Source organism: Pempheris klunzingeri, chromosome 10, assembly GCF_042242105.1.
Source record: "Pempheris klunzingeri isolate RE-2024b chromosome 10, fPemKlu1.hap1, whole genome shotgun sequence".
NCBI lineage: Eukaryota > Metazoa > Chordata > Actinopteri > Acropomatiformes > Pempheridae > Pempheris > Pempheris klunzingeri.
This window is the reverse complement of record NC_092021.1, coordinates 17,901,859-17,923,023: the sequence shown is the minus strand read 5'-3', so window position 1 is coordinate 17,923,023 and position 21,165 is coordinate 17,901,859. Positions and strand designations below refer to the sequence as shown.

The following is a 21,165-nucleotide window of genomic DNA, read 5'->3' as shown; positions in this document are numbered from 1 at the left end:
GAAGGCACTTAGTGTTGTGAGTTGAAATATTTAAGAGGGCAGGAAGCTGTTAAAAAATAAATGTTGATAGTTAAAGAATGTGCTGTATATTAAAGCCTATTGAAGGTTACAAATAAAGCCTTTATTAATAGTTTATAATTGAGGCAATGGAGGTTAAACAGCAGCTTGACTTGGCTCAGAATAATGCAGGAAAGTGAAACAGTGGACCAAAAGTGGGAAAGATACAGAAATAATTAAATGTGAGCTGAATATCACATTTTGATGTGTGCAAATTGTCTGCCCCTGTATGTTTGAGTAAAACTGTCTGCTTAAAATTCAGATTATACATTTATAGTTTGAGACTAGTTCTGTTTGTATATGTATTGTTGTGTCATTGTGTTTATTGATGTAACTTTATTGTTTACTGTATGACATGTAAGTGCAAACATTGTCAACGTCCCAATTTATTAAAAAAAAATAGCTTTTGTCTGCTAGATCATTCTTCATAATTTATGACTATGGCTATTTTCACTTATTAAAGCAGCATCACCACAGTGTCAAACAAAAACATTTGTGAGGTGATTTTACAAACTGAGACTGAGCTAAAACAATGTGACTTCACTGTTTACCTCTGAGCCTCACCTCTACTCAGTCATCTGACCAGCGTGACTACTTTTTCCATATGGCACACAGCAGTGCTCTTTACGTATTGACTTAACACAAAGTTATAGCACATAAATGACAAGCAAACATACTGCTACTACAGAATATAAATCAACCATGGTTAAATTCTCAGAAAAGACGACATAGGCAGTGAGAAATGCTTAAAACAGAGAGAAATTTTATTGGAGAAAACAGTCATTTCTCAACAGGAATATTGCACCGTGCTGTAAACGTCCAGATGTTTGAGGATTTATTTCCCACATGTTAAAGTATTAACTCCCAAAACAAAGTTCTGTAATGCACTGACTGCGAGCAATTAGAGTCTAAGTGTATCACAGAACTTTATTTGGAAAGCCACAGTGCCACCTCATAGGTTTGTCCTTGTGCAGGACCTTATCCTCCTCATGACTGGGTGCTCCTTTAACCTGTAGTTAGGCACAAAAAGCAAGGAAAACAGGACATCTGCTTTGATAATCTCTATCTTCACTGTACTGACTTAAATCCAGAACACATAACGACACGAGACAAAGTCAACAGATCAAGTGGTGAAGGCTTTAATGCTGTAAGGACTGTAAGGCCTATAGAAAAGCTTGCTGTGTGGTGGGACCTCCCTAGAGTCACCCAGGTGAAGCAGGCCAGATGGAGTCTTTTTACACATTGTCAGCTCTCTACTGAAATGATTAAATGGCTGAATATCATATGGGAATGTGCAATAGTTGATCCTGCCGTAAAATCCTCCGAAAATGATGCTAAAATGTACTTACTTACCTCTTTAAGCCTAACCATCTGGTTGGTTGCAGAGTTAACACATTAACCAGTCTCTATGATGGCTGACATGTTTGAAGTTTCCAGTTGTGGGGATATCTTTAACTTCATTATGACTGTTTCAGCCCTGTGCCAGTGTGTTGTCTCTACCTGTTGAGCTTTAACAACTTTCTGAACTGAACAGGCTCTGGAAAATGAGTTATACTCCAAACAATGTAGACAGAAATGATAGCAATGAGGAAAGTGCAGAAAGCTCCAGGGGTATTTAGTTGTGTCAGTTTGAAAGGCAGCTCAGTTGGGGCACTTGCCACTTGTACAGCAATCAAGTGACAGCAACTTTAGAAGTGCAAAATAATGCAATAAAACAAACAATGTCAGGCCACAATCGTTACCTTGACAATGATTAACAAAAGAAGTAATATGATGAAGGCAAAGTAAGTTCTGCAAGTCATACTGTACCTGATATAGGTGGACGCAAGGGAACAGCTGCAATCCAACACGAGGGGCAAGTAGTCTGGATCATAAAATGCAAAAGCAGAAATGGATCTGAGGACATTGCAGGCCACGGCTGGATTCACAGTGCAAACGTCTGTTTTCACTGCGGTTGGTGTCCGTCTGCGGGACTTGCAGCGCTCTGATCGTAAGGTGGCTGGCGCCGCTTTTACCTTTTCTTCCCCCAGTCCTGTGCAGTTCACTATATGCAGCTGGAAGAATGTCGACGTGGAGCTGCCAAACGTGAACGCGTGCTCATGAGCGCGCACGAGGGGGGGAAAAATGGGCTTTTTTAGTGTAATTTCACGCAGTGACACAGTGAGCTGCACTTCAGTGTGAGGTTCTTCACAGATAGGTGCCACAGTCAGGACTAAGTCTGTCTTATTACCTTGGCATATTTCAAAAGCCACTTAATTACATCTCGATCCGACTTCTTCCTTACGCCGGGGTGTCACATTTAATTAACCCAGAGGATTTTATACGCCTTAAGAAGTTTCTTAAATAGCAGTAATCTTGGACTGGCTGGTAGCGAAGTCATCTGAAGTTACAAAATAAGCCGTTAAGCGCATATCAGGCTGCAGGTCTGTCCACCAGGACTATTTAGATCCATTACTAAAGTAAGAGTACAACAATGCAACAATACTCTATTACAAATAGAAGTCCTGCAGTCATTTGTTCCCTCAGTAAAAGTAGAATTGAGTCTAATCAACATACTTAAACCATCAAAACTAACAGTTCTCATTAGGAAGAATGTCCTCTTTCAGTCTGTACATTATTATAGTAGCCTATATTACTTTGTCATATAATTCTTACTAATCCATTATCGTTTAACACATTCTTTGTATGAAAAGTCTCAAGCTATGAAATATAGTAGCTACAGGTGGTAACTAAATGTGGAAAAGAGTAAAGAGTAGAAGTAAAAGTATAACACAGCACAAAATAGAAATACTTACGTAAAGGACAAAGGAAAAAAATGTACTGTACAGTAATCTAGGAAATGTACTCAGTTACATTCCACTAATGTGAAGCATTGCATCATATTATATATGATGCAATGTTATACATTAGAGGAATATAACTGAGTATACGTATGTTTTCTCTGCAAAATCCTAATCTGCAAAGGAACTAACTGGGGACTATATACTAAGTGACACATAGATGTAGGCTAGTGGGGAGAAAGAGATTTTCATATTTCCATATGAAATGTAGACGTACAGCATCAAATGGAGATACTCAAGTAAAGTACAAGTACTTCAAAAGTGTACTTAATTGTAAATAGTTACTTTCCACCACTGATGTGGGCTACACTGTACTCAGAGGTAACTTTATAATCACTACATCTGCTACTTTTTATTAGTAGGCTTAGTATTAAGTACTTATAACACCAAATAGTACCAATTGTACCAATCACAACACATATTTATTTTGCTTTATTTTCCAATGTTGCTTTTATTCACTCTTTCTTGTCTATTGTTGCTGCTGTAACATGTAAATTTCCCCCTATGGCGGATCAATAAAAGAAGTCTAAGTCTAAGTCTAAGTCAATGACCGTTCATTATCACCATTTATCACATAGTGGTGGACAATAATCACATTTACTCACTTACTTCACTTCACTTGAAGTCCTTTACTTCCTTACCTCCACTGCATTTATTTAGTTGTAGTTCTTACTGACTTTTCAGATTAAGATTTGACATCTAAAACATATGACCAACAAAAAAAACATGATGCATTGTTATAGATAAAACTGTCCAAAAGGTATTCCACCTCGACTAACTACAACATTAAAGTAGGACTTTCCCCGCGTCAGTGTATCAATAAAACTGAAAAATATAATAATATAGACTGATTGGGACCATTCTGTGGAAAGATTAGCCTACTTTTATTATAGATAAGCTTCTGTAAAGTACATTTTTATGTGTATATCTCTGTCCACTGGTTTATTCATTATTGTTTTATTGAAGTTCTAATCCTGCTGTTCTATTACTTTTACTTACTTGCTGCTGTAACACTGTGGATTTCCCCGCTGTGTGACTAATAAAGGAATATCTTATCTTATCTTATATTTAGCTGCTAATACTTCTGTATTTTTCGTAAAGTTACATTTTGAATGAGGCCTTCATTTGCTACTTTCCTTAAATAAATGATCTAAATGCTTCTTCCACCCCTGACCAGAGCCCATTTGGGTCCTCACGGCTTTGTCCCAGCAGCCAGTGGACGTCCTCAGTGTCTCCAGGGGACATTAGGGCCCCAGGGCCTCCGGCTCCACACCGGGCGCGGTGCCCAGCAGGGGGCGCTGTGCACCAACCCAAACTCCTCTGGTGACGGAGTTAAAATAGAAACAGTTGCGTGGTTGTTAGTTTTCTAATTACATGTGAGCTGGATTCTACGCAGCTAGAAATATAAAACTGACACTCAAACAAGATGCAGCCGAACATTATTTTTTTTTAAATTATTTATTTTGAACAATTTATTTTATCATATTTATTTATCATTTATTAAATGCACACTTGGCTACATATGCTGTACATGTATGTTGTATTTTTATTCGGTAACTAGTGTGAGGTGTTTCCTGCCTGCTCAGCCTGGGGGCTCCACACGCATGCACACACGGCTCTTATCGCCTCATAGGCCGATGTGAGGGGGACGATCCCGGCGCCGCAGCTCGGTAGGCAGGGCCATCATTTCCGTAATGTTCATTAGATTTAAAGGAAGTAATATTTGCCACAGCTCAGCTGCTGCGACGGACTCTATCGGCACCGGACCGCTCGCCATTTTAATCTGCCATTTGGGGAATAACACACATATTTACCGTTCATAAGGCGTTTCTTCACGGCCAGGCAGATCTCCATGATGATGGAAACGGAGGTGATGCGTTCCGGTCAACAGGTAAACATGAGCGTTTCTTAAAAAGTGATCACAAGACGAGATGCACCGGCTGACATGGACTGTTAACTTCCTTTTATATGACGTGATAGTTGGGCAGAGACGTGCTTATAGTTCAGGTAAACTTTTTAATGTTTGTTACAGCAAATTATATAACCAACGCGCAGTGACAGTCAGGTTATGGCGTAGTTAGGAGGGTCTAATGTAGAGATAACAGCTCAAATGTGAGAAGGAAAGTAGAAAAATACCCCATGAGCCTTGCTTTCTTTAGTTACAGATATTAAAAGGTTGCCCTCTGAATCACGTTCAGTCCAGCGAGACAGTCACATGTGATGTGTTTGCTTCATGGGAAATAAAATCAAGCTTAAATGTCACTGTTGTTGCTGTGACTCGAAATAAAAATTGTATTATTATTTCTATCATTCTGACAAATTCGGTAAACCGAGACTCTCTTGAGCATTTTTCTCGTAACTGTGTCCCTCCTCCTCCCCCTCCTCCCCCTTCCCCTAAGCATGTGATACCATATCTGTTATAGACAATCTTGTTACCACTGGGAATGATCCCCTTAAAGGCTATACAGTTGCCCCCTGTTTGTTTATACGGTGTATTTTGGCATATATAAGTCTCCCCAGTTATTTTCCTGCACTTTGAATGAGCTGTCAGCCTCACATCCTCTGTGTTTGCTCGAACCTGCCATAAGTCAGGGTCAGTGGAAGTACACAGTTGACTGATGAGGGCCGAAAGGTCTGCTTTGGAACATGTGTCGCTGTGTTTCATCATCCTTGGTCAAGGGTGGATGTCCACTGAGTTGTGATGAAAGAAGGCGTCATAAACCACTGGAGTCAGCTCCCCTCTGAGGCCCTTGTGTTTAGCCGAAGAGAGGTAAATGAACAACCCATACCAAAAGCACACACACTTTGGATCACTCTTCTGTCACCCAGTTGGATAGCAAGAGGAACCATAAGCTGTTTGTTCGGCATGTGTTTTCTGTAATAGGGAGCTGTGTGTCTGGTCTACATGTTTTGTCTGTTTTGTTGACTAAACGTCCGTTGTTTGGCTCGAATAGCTGAGGCACAGAGATCTGGGAAATCTAAGTAATATTATGGGCTAGCTTCCTTGTTCTGGTGCCAATCCAGGTCTTATGACTGCCTTGTCACTGATACCATAACGATAACCCGACCTTACACACATTTACACAATCTATTTGGCGTTGATACAGAATATGAGCTACAATTTGTTGAGTTACTTTGGTTTTGTGACATTATAAAACTACACAATTCAATAAGTGACAGTGAAAAGGCGGATTGAACTTCCTCTGCATAAACAGAAGGCAGACCATTTTTAGACTTCGCATTGTTTTTGAGGGACTCGTATGACTTGTCTGATGAGCTTATAAGGTGTGACCATTAGACCAGCATGCGGGTTTTTATTCTGGAAAACATGGATGACTTTAAGAAGTGCGTTCAGACATCCCACTCAGATATTTTAGGGCACTTCCTCGTTCCTGCAGAAGCCATAATGTCTGGCTGTGTGCTCACCTCTCAGCCTGTGAGTATGACTTGTAGTGTGCAGCCTCAGTAAAGTGTAATCCTTCAGTGGTCACGGCTCTGATGCAACACTGATGCAAGAGGGGTTAGTGGGTTCTTATTTTCATAGTCATAGTCAGAAAAACGGTGTCAACAGTATCTTAAAATACTGCGTGTATAAGTCCCTGTTTGCTATCATTAGCCGTTTATGAGGGTTTACCACACTCTCTATTTTACTTTAATCAACAAATTAAAGGAGAAAACATTATCATACTGCATGTTTTCTCTTCATTTTTTCACTTTCACATCCTCTGTGTATTGAGTATTGTTCTGCTTAATGCTTTATTTTCCGTCAGTTCCCCCTTGGCTTCCTCCTAGCTATGACTGCTCTGACCATATGACCAGTTACAAGCATTATAAAGCTTGGCCATAAATTATGTTTGTACCTAAATCTGAGGAACAAACAAGTCACATGCCCAGCCATATTTCTTGTGAACCAGTATCTTGAGTTTATGCAACATCGCTGGGCCTTGTGAAATGGCTTCCTTCTGTAAATAAGTTCTGGTAAAAAAAGTCTTTAGACTTTCTTGTTTAAACAGGCAAATAACATTTAGCCTCTGAATGGAAAATCTACAGGAAACAGTATTAATATGTCCTCACAGTTGTTAGAGACATCGTCTCTAATGTCTGCCGCACTCAAATTAATGTGTAAATACTCAATTTAGGACAAACTTATTTGTGCAGTGTCCTGACAGAATCTGCTGAGGTCAGTTATCCACATTTGTAGTTATTTACTTGAAGACAGAGCAGGAAGGATACAAGGAAACAAAGCCTGCAATTCCACCCAACAGCAGATCTACAGTCTTCCATTTCTAATTTTGATTTGGCTATATTATACCACCATCTTAGGAATATTACTGTAATATCATTTTAAAAAATACATTAAAATACATTCTCTAAGCAGCTGCCATGTTTCTTTGAGACTTCCTTTTAACTTTCTGATTTTATAAATGATCTAAAATATGATATCAGTGTTTGGGATTTAACCGAAGTTCATTTTGAGAACTGGAGCTTATGCAAACACTTGACACAGAATGTGCCCCGTTTGTGAGTTTGAGTGAGACAAATGAATTCACACCTCAATGTAATCAGATGGGTAATGATCACTTCACAGTATCGAGTGAGGATTCGTGTCTCCTGCTGGTGTGTGGTGGCTACGGGGAAAGAGAGAAGTACTATGTATTATTAATGTGGCTTAGCCCCCATGACATTAGTGCCAGTGTAGCTGTCATTGAACAGATACTGAGGGACAGGGTGTGGCGAGTGCAGCAGCCATGCCTCACAGCCAGGACGCTTTTTCTTTGTTCCAATGCTGCTCACATTGTCGCTGCAGGACAGCAAGGCTACGCCTGACATCTCTCTAAACTGATCTGTGGTTCTCTTCCCAGGACATGAACCTGATTGACATACTGTGGAACCAGGACGTTGATCTCGGTGCCAGGCGTGAGGTGTTTGACTACAACTATCGTCAGAAAGAACATGAGCTGCAGAGGCAGCGGGAGCTGGAAGAAGAGAAGAGGTTGGATCTGCTCCGGGAGCAGGAGAAGGCCTTGCTGGCACAGCTACAGCTCGACGAGGAAACGGGAGAGTACATACCCCGCCCGCCATCCACAGCCCCACTGCAGTCAGCTGTCGCACCTCTAGAGGTTACACAGGTACACGCACGTGGCCATCATTACTCATGTCAGAGGGTGACCACTCCCACCTCATCTGATAGGCTGTGTCTATGTCGTAGCTAAGTAACCACCTCATCTGGTGTAATTACAGAAACACAGGTGGGTCTGTAGTTTTGCATCGGTGTATTCTTCTCTAGAAACTACTCTACAGAGACCTGAGCTCTATAAATATAAAATCATGTGCTTGTTTTAAAAGACGGTGCGCCGCAATGGATGCCAGACGGAAAGTTTAAAAGTATGTATTTTAACCTTTCTTACAGAATGCCAGCTTCACAGAAGATAATGGTGATGCCATGTCCTTTGATGAATGTTTGCAGCTACTGGCTGAGACATTTCCCGTAGAGGAAACTGAGGTAGGAAGATCCACTTATTATCGCACATGTGACGCCATGGACTGCAGCCTTCAACGTGGCTTTTAGTTGTTTAAAATCTTTAATATTCTTGTTTTTGTCTGACAGAACACGTCAGTTTGCCTGGACACAACTGCTGTTTCAGCACCCATGATGTCGCCTGAGCAGCCAGCTCTACCATTGGCCGCCCCCTCCCCAGGTCCACTACCACCACCACCAACACAGAGGATGTCCCCAGATTTGGAACAGGCATGGATGGAGCTTTTGTCCCTCCCTGAGCTGCAGGTATAATACATGGATTCTACTGCCTCATTGACATGGTGCTTTATGTTGGTATTTGTTGGAACAAATACCCAAAGAATGCATCAACGGCAGGAGCCTGGCACTGGAGGACAAATACCTTTTTGTTAGCTCTTTGAGAGTGGAGTCTCGTATATGTGAGACACATGCACCGGGCTCATTCCGCTGTGGTTAGGTCTCATTGTGGAGACTTTTTAGAGAATTCAGAAGGTGGGTGTTCAAAATGATTAGTAGCCACAAACTTTTTCTAATAAGATAAAATCTTGTGTAGAGAGGGTGTGGCAGTCTTAAAAACTTTGCTTATTGGCATCAATGTGAAGATTTCTGCACGCTAGTTTGTCAGTAGCAGCCTTATCAGTTTTGTTTCAAGGCACCTCATATTTGCATTAGCTGATGGGTGGAGCAGTGTGCCATTTGTTGCCTTGACCTCTGTGTCAGAGTGGACTGGACTGAAATCGTAACTATACAGCTTACTATCAAGTAGCATTGCATTAGGCGTTCTGGCAAGCTGCTGATAAGCCTTTGTGACTTCTGGAGTTCGCGTGAGCTGCCTTGTGAAGATAACATTGTTGGTTAACTTCTCATCACAGCAAGCTGGGAGATTGGTATTATTTGGTTAGTCTTGGAACTTACCGAAGGCCACTTTCTACTTCATCCAGTTCTACCAACATTTGTCATTGAGATACCAATCAGTTGGAACAACTGCATGCATGACCCAGATAGTCTAACTTTGAAAGTGTGCCAAGTGGATTCCATTTTATAGATTGTAGGAAAGCTTTTTTCACAAGCTTTTAAGCCGTCATAATGTCCCACTGTAGGTTAATGTATGAGTACACAGGCTACGTGCTTCTCTGCGTCACATACAATAAATGTTGACATTTTTATATTCACTCTGGTCTTGGATATAGTTTGTAACTTGTCCTCTTGATTTTATTTATTCTAATGGGTCTTCATCTTTTTCTTCTAGCAATGCCTGAACATGCAGATGGAGGACACACTGGAGACCACATCTTGTCCTATTTCAAACAGCCCAGAAGTACAGAATCCAAACTACACTTTTTACCCCATGACCAATCTAACAGATGGGGGAACAAACAATGTTTTTCCTGCAGAGTTTATGAATACCTTCAATGGCTCTGTTCCCAGTATGGCCCCAGCAGACAGTCTCAGCCAGATGAAAGCCAAAGCTCCTCAGTTAAATACCAACTTTGGTGCAGAAAGTTTCTGTGACATATTTTACCCCAATGCCATTCTGGAAGAGAGCAGTGGTCAGCATGGCCTTGAAGGGACAGAAAGTGACACCATGTCTGAAATCCCAAACAAGCCCCCCTTTGCACCAATGGACCTTTACAGCCTCTCGTCCGAAGATGCATTTGACCGAGGCAAACAAAGTCTGACGGCAGATTTGCCCGACTCAGATTCAGGAATCTCTTCAAACACGAGCCCAAATGCTAGTTCACCTGGAAAGTCTGTATACGAGGATGGCTCCTTTCTTTACAGCGATTCAGACATGGAGGAGATGGACCAGAACCCTGGAAGTGCAGAATCCGACTACTCAGATATGTTCTCACTGAATTTCCAACTTGATGATCTCCAGGCAGGAGTTTCTGTACCTGCAGGGCAGCCGCAACAGCAGCAGAAAAAGAAAACCAAACAACACAAGACGGACTCAGCAGAGGAGAGCGGCCACAGCGACGCCCCCTTCACCAAAGATAAGCAGAAGAAACGCTCTAACATGCGTCTCTCCAGAGACGAGCAGAGGGCTAGGGCCCTCAAAATCCCTTTCACTGTAGCCATGATTATCAATCTGCCTGTTGATGATTTCAATGAGCTGATGTCAAAGCACCAACTGAACGAGGCCCAGCTGGCCCTGGTCCGAGACATACGGCGCCGTGGGAAGAACAAGGTGGCCGCCCAGAACTGCCGCAAACGCAAGATGGAGAACATAGTGGTTCTGGAGAGCGACTTGGACTCACTGAAGGAGGAGAAAGAGCGTCTGCTAAGCGAGAAAAGCCAGAACATGACAAACCTGAAGGAAATGAAGCAGCAACTTAACAGCTTGTACATGGAGGTCTTCAGCATGTTGAGAGATGAGAAGGGGAATTCATACTCCCCCTCCGATTACTCCCTCCAGCAGTCAACTAACGGCAGCATCTTCCTTGTCCCTCGCATTAAAAAGACTTTCATCAAGAGCGAAGACAACCACTTATCTCCTGTGTAATATGGTACTGCATTATCATAGTAATACTATGCAATAACTTTGTAGTTGCTCAGCTTTAAAACATTAGTAGCCCAGCAGAACTATTGTATAGTTTTTGCTTACTCTTGAATGTTGTAATATTTTTGATATTTTACTCCTTTTGTACTCGGATAACCTCACAGATTCTTTAACCAATATTGTTTGTAAATATAAACATTACTTGCTTTTAAGATTGATAAACCTGTTACTGTATGTGTACATATATTGTATATATCATATTTCTGTATGCTAATGATTGTTTCAATCATTGTTACTCATATTTTGTAACTGTCCCTTTATGATTTGCTGCCCACGTTCTTTTTTAAAATCTTGACTTCAGTGCTTTTCAATAAAGTATTCAAATAGCTATATGGTCTCTGGTTTTCTGAAAACAGAACATTATGTGGTGTACTATGGCCTCATCCCACAACAGATTGTTGCCAGATGGATATATAGTCAAAGGAATGATTACATAACATACCACATGACATGTTCTTGACTGGTGGAGCCTTCAAAAGGTCTCACAAAGCAGCAAATAAAAGAAATATTGTGCTGAAACCAGGGTTATTGGCTTAAACTACTTTGACAATCGGCTTGCCTTTTATTGGAGCAAGCTTGCTTGTACAGTAACCTAAATCTTTTAATACTGTGAAAGTTCTGTCGCAAAAGAAATTACACCCACTGCATACATTCAGTTACACAACAAAGGGTACAATTGTTGGGCCACAGTGGAGTATGCTCAGTGTGAGCCATGCATGACAACTTCACAATGGTCCACCCGGCAAGCACATTCAAAAGGTAAAGCCCTACGCAATCAGTATGTGCTCTACGTTGCACTTTCACACACTACCAACAACACTACCTTTGACGGCCAAGCCCATATTCTGCTCTCACGGCAAACCTCAGAGGGTGTGTGGCACACTAAACTGGTGAGCAGCGAAACAGACTCAAGGACGTCTGTGGATCAAGGAAATCAAACAATGGAAGCTTTTTGATGTTGAGGACAGTTGTATTGCACAATATATACATAAAACATTTACAGCTCAACATATTGCTTTTCAATAATAAACCACTCAAGTCATGGAAAATATGTTTATTTAAACGCACATTTTACATTTATATATCTTACTGTTACGCCTGTGTAGTTCATTGACACTGGTGTGCTTTCGCCAAGAACAGCTTTAATCTCTGTAATGGGGTTTGTCAGTGTACATTCCTCAGTGAAACACTATCCTTCATCTGATTGAGAAACATGTTAGCAGGCATTTGGAATCCCAAAAGTGCACGTGCGAATTCCTGCAAACTAACAAAAATGCATGATACTGCAACATGTTTGACACAGACATCCCCACCTTATTTGTACATTTAAAAGATGTTTCATATGCATGTCTTTCAAAATTTAATTAACCAAAACGATTTTAAAAATATATATTATTTATAATTGAATAATAATAATTGAAATCCCTTTCTATATAACTGCTACATCCTTGAGTAAAGTTCTAACCAAATACTGTAGCTGGAGTTCCCAAGTCTCTGGAAACCATAAAAAAAAAATTTCCCCTGAACCTTTATGAGAGTGTTTTTGGCCTTTGAGGGAAGTCATCTATGCTTACACTTCGTCATGCAAATTACTACCGTTTGTGAATACTCTTGTGTATTGCGTTTGCCAAAATGTTTTTGGTTAGTTTCATCTTATGACCACAGTTCCTTTTCAGCAGATACAGTTCACCCACGTTTTCCATATATGTTCATTTGACTCCCTGACTTGTTTGATAAATAATTGTATTTCTTTTGGGAGATGACTGATTTATGCAGAAGCTTGCTTATCCAATGCTGACATCTAGCCCTTTTAAGTAATTAAGTACTAGTTTACATTCATATGCCCAGCCATGTCTGTATAATAAAGTTAAATAAGAGTCCTTTTCTATTATGTTAACACTGAGCTTCTTATTTACAAAGAGTAGTGAAGAAGGCCGACAGGGACCTTTGGATTTTCATACAGTTCAACACTGATGAAAGATGTATCGAATAGTGGCCACTGAGTATGAATATTGTTTTTCTCTTCCCAGGAAGTATTATTGTTTCCCTTGTAAAGGAAATAAAACACAGTATATTTTGCCTTAAAGCTATACCAAGAAGTGTGGTGAGGCTTACTAGGTGTTATCCTGCTCAGTTCACCTTAACAGAACACTTGCACTTTGTAGAATCACCATGTGCACTGTTAGATTACAATATGAGCAGCCTTGGATAATATTTTGAAAAAGTCTTACCCATCCAGAACCTTCCATGTTATCAGGTCTTTACAGATTTTCAGCAAGAAGAGAATGCCTCTTTCCACATCTGCAAATCAAGCAAAGTGGTTACTCTTACCTGCTCCATCTTCTTAAGTCAGCTTTTGTGAAATACTCACTCCCTTTTCTTGTTAATGTCTGAAATCTAGCATTGGCTGGTAAAACTGCAGTATCTCTGATCTCCAATGTGTCCAGGAACTAGTCTTTCTTCGCTAGCACCAGCTGCTGGAGGGTTTAGCTAGCCTTGAAAAGAGAGATAGATGCTCACTACCAGGAACGACACTGCAAGCTTCCTCCATGGGCGTTGTGCTCGATGCTGCCTTCTCCCTTCTCTCTCAAAATGCTGACTGGTCCACTGTGCTGGGGCTGAAGACGTCCTGTCTGACAGTCATCTGCAATCTTCCACACTAGCGATGCTGAGGGCCCAACTGCAGGTGCTTGTGGGCGTTATAATCCTACACGCTCAACACTGGCATAGGTGGTGTATGGGCCCTTGCCCTAGGACTACCCACAACTCCTTTGTCATCAACCCTGGTACAAGTTAATACAGTATGTATGCTATTTTCACCCACAGAAGTCTTACATAATACTCTCAAAAGGAGGAGAATGTTCTGGACAGGCTGCTTTGCTAAACTCCACAGTCACAATGAACAGGCAACAGATAAATTAATAACTCATTTAATCTTTTTCTGAACCAATGACGCACTGAACTTCATGTTACTTTACTACACAATTTTATTCGGTCGTTTTCTACTAATCAAAATATTCGAACAATCTAGAATTCGGTTTTCTGGGAACAAGAGGAGTGAGGGATTCCCTTAATTCTAATCCAGACTGCTTATAATTGTTGACACTGGTACTACGAAGGATTTACATACTGTGCTTCACATACAAAATCAAAATACACTTGACACTTTGCAAATGAGCAATCATAATAACTTCAGAAAGAAAAAATTAGTAATTCTAGCTCATCTGAGGGCCTGATATAACTATTCTATTGAATGCTATTTGACAAAAACCAGGTTAAAAGACAAAGGATTAATTCAGCAGCAGAAAACTAACCCATATAAAAAAAGAAAAATAAAGATATTAAGAACTGGCTTCAGATAAAAAAAAATTTTTACTCTTTACTCCTGATACCATAGGCACAATACACACCAGACGCACAAAAGGAAAAATTGCTTAATAGGGAAACATCTATCACAATTAAGGAAGGGTATCATCTGCACTCATGTCTTGTGTATACAGTCCTTCTTCCATAAACTTCTCCGATTTAGCTGCAGTAATTTCTGACTCGTGTGTTCCTCTAATGCTTTCAGATGACTGCCTCAAAGTAACCTGCAGCTTTCCTGACAATTCCTTTGCTCACCTCCTCGCCTCTCCTGCTAAGAACTGAAGCCTGTTGAATGGATACAGGATAGAACAAATAGTTATTCTGCACTTTCATGGGCTCACTCTGTACTGTGCTACGAGGGTGGTGTGAAACTGAATGCAACTTACCAAAAACATGAAATAATTAATATCGCCGTGAGCCATAGCCACCTCCGCCGCCACCAGAGCCATAGCCACCTGCAGTTAAGGATTGGGCACCACAAAATATATTAGATACGCCACAGAAGAAATTAAGAGGTTATGTGATTGGATATGACATTTTAATTTACCACTCATCACCACGTGGAGTTGGGAGGGTAAAACTCACCGCCATAAGGTCCACCAGAGTTTCTGCCACCAAAGTTGTTTCCCTTCATGGGCCCATAGTTGGACTGCTGTCCGCCATAATTTCCAAAGTCGTTGTAATTTCCACCTCCTCCGTATCCTGAAGAGTTGAAGAGTTTAAGGCTAATGTTGATTTCAGGTGTCTAGTGTGGCACATTTTCCATAGATTAAATCTACCACATCAGTTTAACAGAGACAGTTTGGAGCCGATCAATTTTTTACCTCCATCATTGCCTCCATAACCTCCATCGCAGCTGCCGCCAAAGCCACCACCCTGGTTGCCGTACCCTGGACCACCACCCCCATAGCCCCCTCGGCCACCTCCATAACCTGGTCCTCCACCGTAATTTCCTCCTGGACCTACAAAAGTGAGAAGCAAAGCAAACATACAACATAAGCCTATTTGTGACAGTGACATGACACTAACAGACAGTAACACGTGTTTTAACACGACACAGTTGTTGTGTACATGCGAAATAATACACTTATTACATGGCCAAACAAGTAGTCCATGTGATTTATGGTCCCAAACAGTGCAATTTCACATTTCATACATCTTAAGAGTTACAATTTGCAACAGCTCACCATTGTCAAAGTCATCCCCATAACCACCACGTCCTCCACCATAGCCACCTAAAAGAGAAGTGTAAAATATGTAATGCATGACATCTGTTTCCTTTATTGTTGCAACCTTGTTGTGGACCTTATGGGCTTGTTAAGACCACAGATAGATATCATGTCCACACTTATGGAGGTTCATCTGAGAAACAATCTCTCTCTGTTCCAGTCTGTTGACAGCAGTAAGGTGACATTTCAAAAAATGCATTCAAACATACACAAATGTGAAAATGACAGTCGTGCCTTGTTGGTTAGATGGCACGATGGATAGCAGCAATGTTAAAAAGACACGTTTCTGTCACCTCTTGCTTTCTGTAACCACTTTTTTTTGCATGAGACCATTGTTGGATCAATTTACACATTCCATTAACGAGATGTGACAGTCGCCTGCATGACAACTGCATGAAAATACAATAATAAATCCAGGAGTTACTAATGTTAGCCTTTGTTATCAAATTACTCTTGTGAAGCTCAATCATCACTGTTTTACGACTACTGTCGTCTTAAAATACAATACAATAGTGCTAAACCACAAAGAGAGTGCTCACAGAGAGTTGGAGGCAACAGAACAGAGCATTGCACCGTCTAGACAGAGCTGAAGAACCGGTTTCACCAAATGATTATGCCAATACACCATTTAGTTGTTTGCTCTCTGACAAAAGGAAAGCCTTATTTGATCTGTAAACATCACTATCAAACGTGCCTGCATTAGTATGCTTAAGGCCAGAGGCACTTTCATTTGATACAACAATACTACTCACCTCGGCCATAGTTGCCACCACCTCCAAAATTACTACCTCTCCCCATGAAGTTTCCAGATCCTCCACTCCTGCCTGATATGAAGAAATGCCATTTAAAAGATATATAACAGTGATGAACTGCCAGTTGCATACAGTATAAAAAAATAATGGTTAGGAAGTATAACTTTATTCTCTATTTGATGGTGTGCTTACCCCTGTTACTGGACATAGTGCTCATTTCCTGTTTGGAGAGCGCTTTCCTGACCTCACAATTGTGGAAGTTGATTGTGTGGAATTTCTGGGCTGTGAGGGAAAACAGAAGAAAAACAAAACACAATACACATTCATATCATTGGTTGAGGCTTAGTGACACACTAGTGAACTCTGAAGTCTAAACAACCACATACCAACAATTTTGTCTACAGTGTCATGGTCATCAAAGGACACAAAGCAGAATCCTCTCTTCTTCCCAGTGGAGCGTTCCTCCATGATGTCGATGCATTCAATCTTCCCATATTTCTCAAAATGCTCCCGAATGTGGTACTCCTCAGTGTCCTCCTTTATACCACCGACAAAGATCTTCTTCACTGTCAGATGGGCACCTGGTTTATTGGAGTCCTGAAACAGAACGCTTCTATGAGCACGGACCAACAAAAAAAATAAAATAATAAGACTGCTGTTGAATGTGCTTTCTGGTCTTTGTTTACCTCTCTGGACACAGCTCTCTTGGGTTCAACAACACGGCCATCTACTTTATGAGGCCTTGCTTTCATGGCATCATCAACTTCGTTTACGGCGGAATATGTTACAAAGCCAAATCCTCTTGATCGCTTTGTGTTGGGGTCCCTCATCACCTAGAAAAAAACAAAATGATACACCATGTTAGTGAGAGGAGTTTAGCTGGACTGAAGCTGCTGGAGCCATGAGTTGATGTTTATAGAACTACTATTATCAGCATTTTATTATCGCTATCATTTTATTATTATTGGCATCATCATTATTACTATTATTATCACTAGATTTATCATTTGAGGCCATCTAGCCACAGATTCCGATACAAATACGTACCACACAGTCCGTGAGAGTTCCCCATTGTTCAAAATGGGCCCGTAAACTCTCCTCCGTGGTTTCAAAGCTCAGACCTCCAATAAACAGCTTTCTGAGCTGCTCGGGTTCTTTAGTTTCATGATCCTATTACAGGAAAACAAGAGCATAAATATCGCTGCGACTGTAAATAACACTGCAGGAAATTAGTCGTGCAAACATACCAGGATGTTACATAACGATACTGTGCTGCTGCAGCTGTAAAATGCGATACACACCAGTACTTGCAGCTAATGCTAAACCGCATTGACAGACCATAGCTTTTATTCGGCCGTAATGTCACTGCTGTGCTGGCGATAGGCTGAGCTGGTAGGTAACTACATGACCACGTATAATTAGGATGCCAAAGGTGCACCGAAAAAAAAATATCGTGGATATTTTCTATAATATGGCTCTACAGTCCATGACAGGTTACAGAGGGCTGATTTAACCCGAGCGGCCTAGCGTTAGCATTAGCAGCTAGCGCTACCTTATCGTTAGCTCACTTCAGGGATGCCGCATTGTGTTATTACCTCAAGCCTCCACTATCTGTCTACTCAAACAAATAATGTGGGTTAAAGGCACCAAACACGAATGCTTATCTGGCAGTGAACTGACACGGTAACCCCGCACAGAGGTCTCCAGTGGTGACACCACCTTGCGTCTGCTGTAATTTTGACCATTAGCAGTTAGCTTAGCTGCAGCATGAGCTACGTTACCGCTACAGAAGAGCCACGAATTACAGCAAAGCACCGTGCATTTCCTCAACAATACTACATTTATGTTAAGGAGTGGCCACAGCTTTGCTGCACTTTACAAATAACCGCATTTAACTTGCAACATTTGGGAGCACCTCACCTCCATTTTGCAGATGTCCACGGGGCAGCTGTGAGTGGATCACGTGACGAGGACGTGGGTGCTGCAGCCCGTCAGTCCATCCTGGATTATCATCATCAAAACAACAATTATGTAAAAGTGGTAGCCACTGTGGATCGTGCGCGCCAGTGATCAAACACAACCTATGAAGTGTAAAGTTACATTAGTTTACTGAGCCCTCTGACTAACAGGGAAACTGTCTGCGCAGAGAAATAATAATAGTTTGCGCCATCTAGTGGTTACAGAGGAGCACCATGACAGAACTGTTCATCCTCACCCAGACAAACTTCAGTCCAATAAGATTGAGGCATTTAACTTAAAATACATCTAATATAGCAGCTAATATAATAGCTGCTAGTTTCCAATAAGAACAAAATATACTGAGTAGGAAATGCAAATCATTTCTGATCTCAGTTGTTCAGGTCATGTTTGTGTTGTAAGCAACTGATCCTTCAGACGGCGTCGGTGGTCCATCTTTTGGGAAGAACAGCAGTAGAAACTGGTTGTTTCTAATAAAGAAGCGTAACAATTAGCCCAATACAATCTGAATAATCTTTGTGTGGTTTATCATCAAGCCAAAATAAAAATATGAACCTAAATATTAACAGACTATAAGATATAAAGCGTAAATATCTTATGGCAGGTACAGGTGTATGTACTGGACAGGACAAGTTGCTAAAACCTAAAAGTATCTTTTACAGTAAAAATGCAATTGTTCAAAAAAGCTGTACATAAAGTGATTTATTTTGATGTATCAATTAGTAGATAATGTGTAACATATAAGCCTGTCATGCCTTTGCCACATGGCTCAATCTACCTGTTCGGGGACCACGGGATATGCAACAATTAAACTCAGTTTGACACATTTTGACACAGAGCCTCTGTGCAACACATTGTCTAAAAATGTACAAACAATGAAGGACTCAGTTTCATTGGTATTGCACTTTACCTGTAAAAATTCACTCACAAATCTGCCATTAATCATCATCAACACCAATTTGCACTCAGAGAGGCTTTGGCTGTTACAGAATCTGGGTATGAAAAGGGCCTCCAGGACGATGTGAAGGCCATATTGTCAGTGTGATTTTTGCAACTAAACCCCTTAACACATTCCTATTCAATGGTTGTAACGGATGCAACAGATCACAAAACACCACAGTTAGAAAGAAAAGAAGAATGCATTTGATTAATAACAACAGTCGGTCTATGTTTCCATTTTAATAAAGAAGTTAGCATTTGTATTTGGGTGTGTTCAAGCTGCTTACAGAAATAGGATGACTATAGTCACTGAAATGATGGTGCAGATTCTGCAAAATACTATTTATTTGGGAGGTGAAAAGACTCAAAATCAGACTAACGTATGCCTCAGACAGGAAGGCTGCAATACTGAAGTCCACCCTCAGCAGCGATGACACTCAACAGCATCCTGTATGTGCTTAACAAAAGTGTTAAGGTCTCAAAAAGTGACCATGGACTGGACAGAAACATCTCAGTGAGCTCTAGCAAACTAAGAATTGGATATTCACTGAAGTGCCTTTGTATTGTACTGTGAGGAGTTATTTCGTCTATCTCTGTTAGCAGCAGCATCTCCAGCCGCACCATCACTGTGTCACTGACACACTCATTCTGTACAGTACACTGGCATGGATTTCTCAGAACAAATGGCACCTTAGCTTAGTTAGAATTGTAACAACTGTATTCAGCTGTAACTGTGAAAACGTGACATACGTCTCCGTTTCCAGTTGAAGTTAGATCTCTCTGACAAGAACACTTGATTGGGCCGGTATGATCTATGAGCCAGATGCTACTGAGGCTTGTTGAAGCTGACCAGCATCTCCAAATATACGACTGTTTTATGGTTTAGACAATGTCTGTCATTAACTTTATTGTAGTGTGTGAGGAATATACAGCCCCAATAAAAAGGGTAATGTTTCCCTGGCACTGTTAATGATGAGTATTTATGATCAGTCCATAGTTCAGATGCAAGAGACAGTTCTGTGTTTGACTTTTTACTTTACTGCACTTGCTGTGTTTGATCTGTAATTGATCTGTTCTTTATCTTTTAAACTATGTACAAATGAGGAAATCACAGCCACTTCACAGTTTGTCCTTGATTGAACTTCTACTTCCATGTGAGTCATTTTGGGGAAATCATTTGTGCTTTAGAGCGTATGCAGCAGGCTACCTTTAGATAGGGAACATCACTGAAAGCAGAAATGCCAATATCCTATATTTATTGCTATGTTGATGCCCTATGATGAGTTTACATATGGAAGCCATCTTTCTCTTTGTGAAATGGACCCTGTTGGACTATTAGAGGATGGTGATGACACTGCTGACAACAATACGCAATATATTATCTGTATATTTGCAGAGGATGCCTGTTCAGCAAGAATGTGTTTCACTCAGCATCTGAGCGTCTGCGTGAGCCTCTGTTGTTGAGGTGGAGCAGATGGTCGGGGTATTGACCAAATGTCATTGAAGTTTGAAGCTTTGTCTGTACTGAATCATGTAAGAGGTATAATCCAAAAAAACTCTAGAATGACACAATAACAAGCATACTTTCATTCTTATGCTTGTTTGGTATGTAGTTATGCACGTTCTCCCCGTGCTTGCGTGGGTTTTCTCTGGGTACTCGGGCTTCCTCCTACAGTCCCACAAGACATGCAGGTTAATTGGTGACTCTAAATTGCCCGCAGGTGTGAGTGTGAGCATGAATGGTTGTCTCTCTCTACGTGTTGGCCCTGTGATTGGCTGGTGACCAGTCCAGGTTGTTCCCCGCCTCTCGCCCAATGTCAGCTGGGATTGGCTACAGCCCCCTCACGACCCTTAAGGATAAGCAGTATAGACAATGGATGGATGGATGGATGGTAAGTAGTTATGCAATAAAAACCCCACATACCAG

At 41.0% G+C, this 21,165-nt stretch overlaps 2 protein-coding genes across 3 annotated transcripts; one reads left to right on the top strand and one right to left on the bottom strand.

Moving 5' to 3' along the window:
* The first annotated feature begins 4,611 nt into the window (after positions 1 to 4,611).
* On the top strand, positions 4,612 to 11,305 carry nfe2l2a (nfe2 like bZIP transcription factor 2a). Its single transcript, XM_070837915.1, has 5 exons — positions 4,612 to 4,788; positions 7,760 to 8,026; positions 8,308 to 8,400; positions 8,506 to 8,682; positions 9,665 to 11,305. Exons 1-5 carry the CDS (start codon positions 4,750 to 4,752, stop codon positions 10,916 to 10,918), a joined length of 1,830 nt encoding a protein of 609 aa, XP_070694016.1. The 5' UTR covers positions 4,612 to 4,749; the 3' UTR covers positions 10,919 to 11,305.
* A 709-nt stretch (positions 11,306 to 12,014) lies between these two features.
* hnrnpa3 (heterogeneous nuclear ribonucleoprotein A3) lies at positions 12,015 to 18,359 on the bottom strand. 2 transcript variants are annotated; one of them, XM_070837897.1, is made up of 11 exons: positions 18,243 to 18,359; positions 17,370 to 17,492; positions 17,009 to 17,155; positions 16,709 to 16,919; positions 16,515 to 16,604; positions 16,323 to 16,394; positions 15,529 to 15,576; positions 15,166 to 15,303; positions 14,927 to 15,043; positions 14,728 to 14,796; positions 12,015 to 13,276 (listed from the first exon to the last, which is right to left on the bottom strand). In XM_070837897.1, exons 1-10 carry the CDS (start codon positions 18,246 to 18,248, stop codon positions 14,744 to 14,746), a joined length of 1,005 nt encoding a protein of 334 aa, XP_070693998.1. In that variant the 5' UTR covers positions 18,249 to 18,359; the 3' UTR covers positions 12,015 to 13,276; positions 14,728 to 14,743. The 2 variants fall into 2 exon arrangements, with proteins under 2 accessions (XP_070693998.1, XP_070693997.1); XM_070837896.1 differs by lacking the exon at positions 12,015 to 13,276 and adding an exon at positions 13,945 to 14,626 and having other exon boundaries at positions 18,243 to 18,358.
* Positions 18,360 to 21,165: the final 2,806 nt, after the last annotated feature.

Excerpts from the sequence above, each read along its gene's own strand:
- nfe2l2a (XM_070837915.1), top strand. The coding sequence starts at position 4,750 with ATGATGATGGAAACGGAGGTGATGCGTTCCGGTCAACAG. Across the intron at positions 8,401-8,505 it reads TTCCCGTAGAGGAAACTGAG|AACACGTCAGTTTGCCTGGA; the intron begins GTAGGAAGATCC and ends TTTGTCTGACAG. Across the intron at positions 8,683-9,664 it reads TGTCCCTCCCTGAGCTGCAG|CAATGCCTGAACATGCAGAT; the intron begins GTATAATACATG and ends TTTTTCTTCTAG.
- hnrnpa3 (XM_070837897.1), bottom strand. Across the intron at positions 15,304-15,528 it reads TGGGGATGACTTTGACAATG|GTCCAGGAGGAAATTACGGT; the intron begins GTGAGCTGTTGC and ends TCACTTTTGTAG. Across the intron at positions 15,044-15,165 it reads TTATGGAGGCAATGATGGAG|GATACGGAGGAGGTGGAAAT; the intron begins GTAAAAAATTGA and ends TCAACTCTTCAG.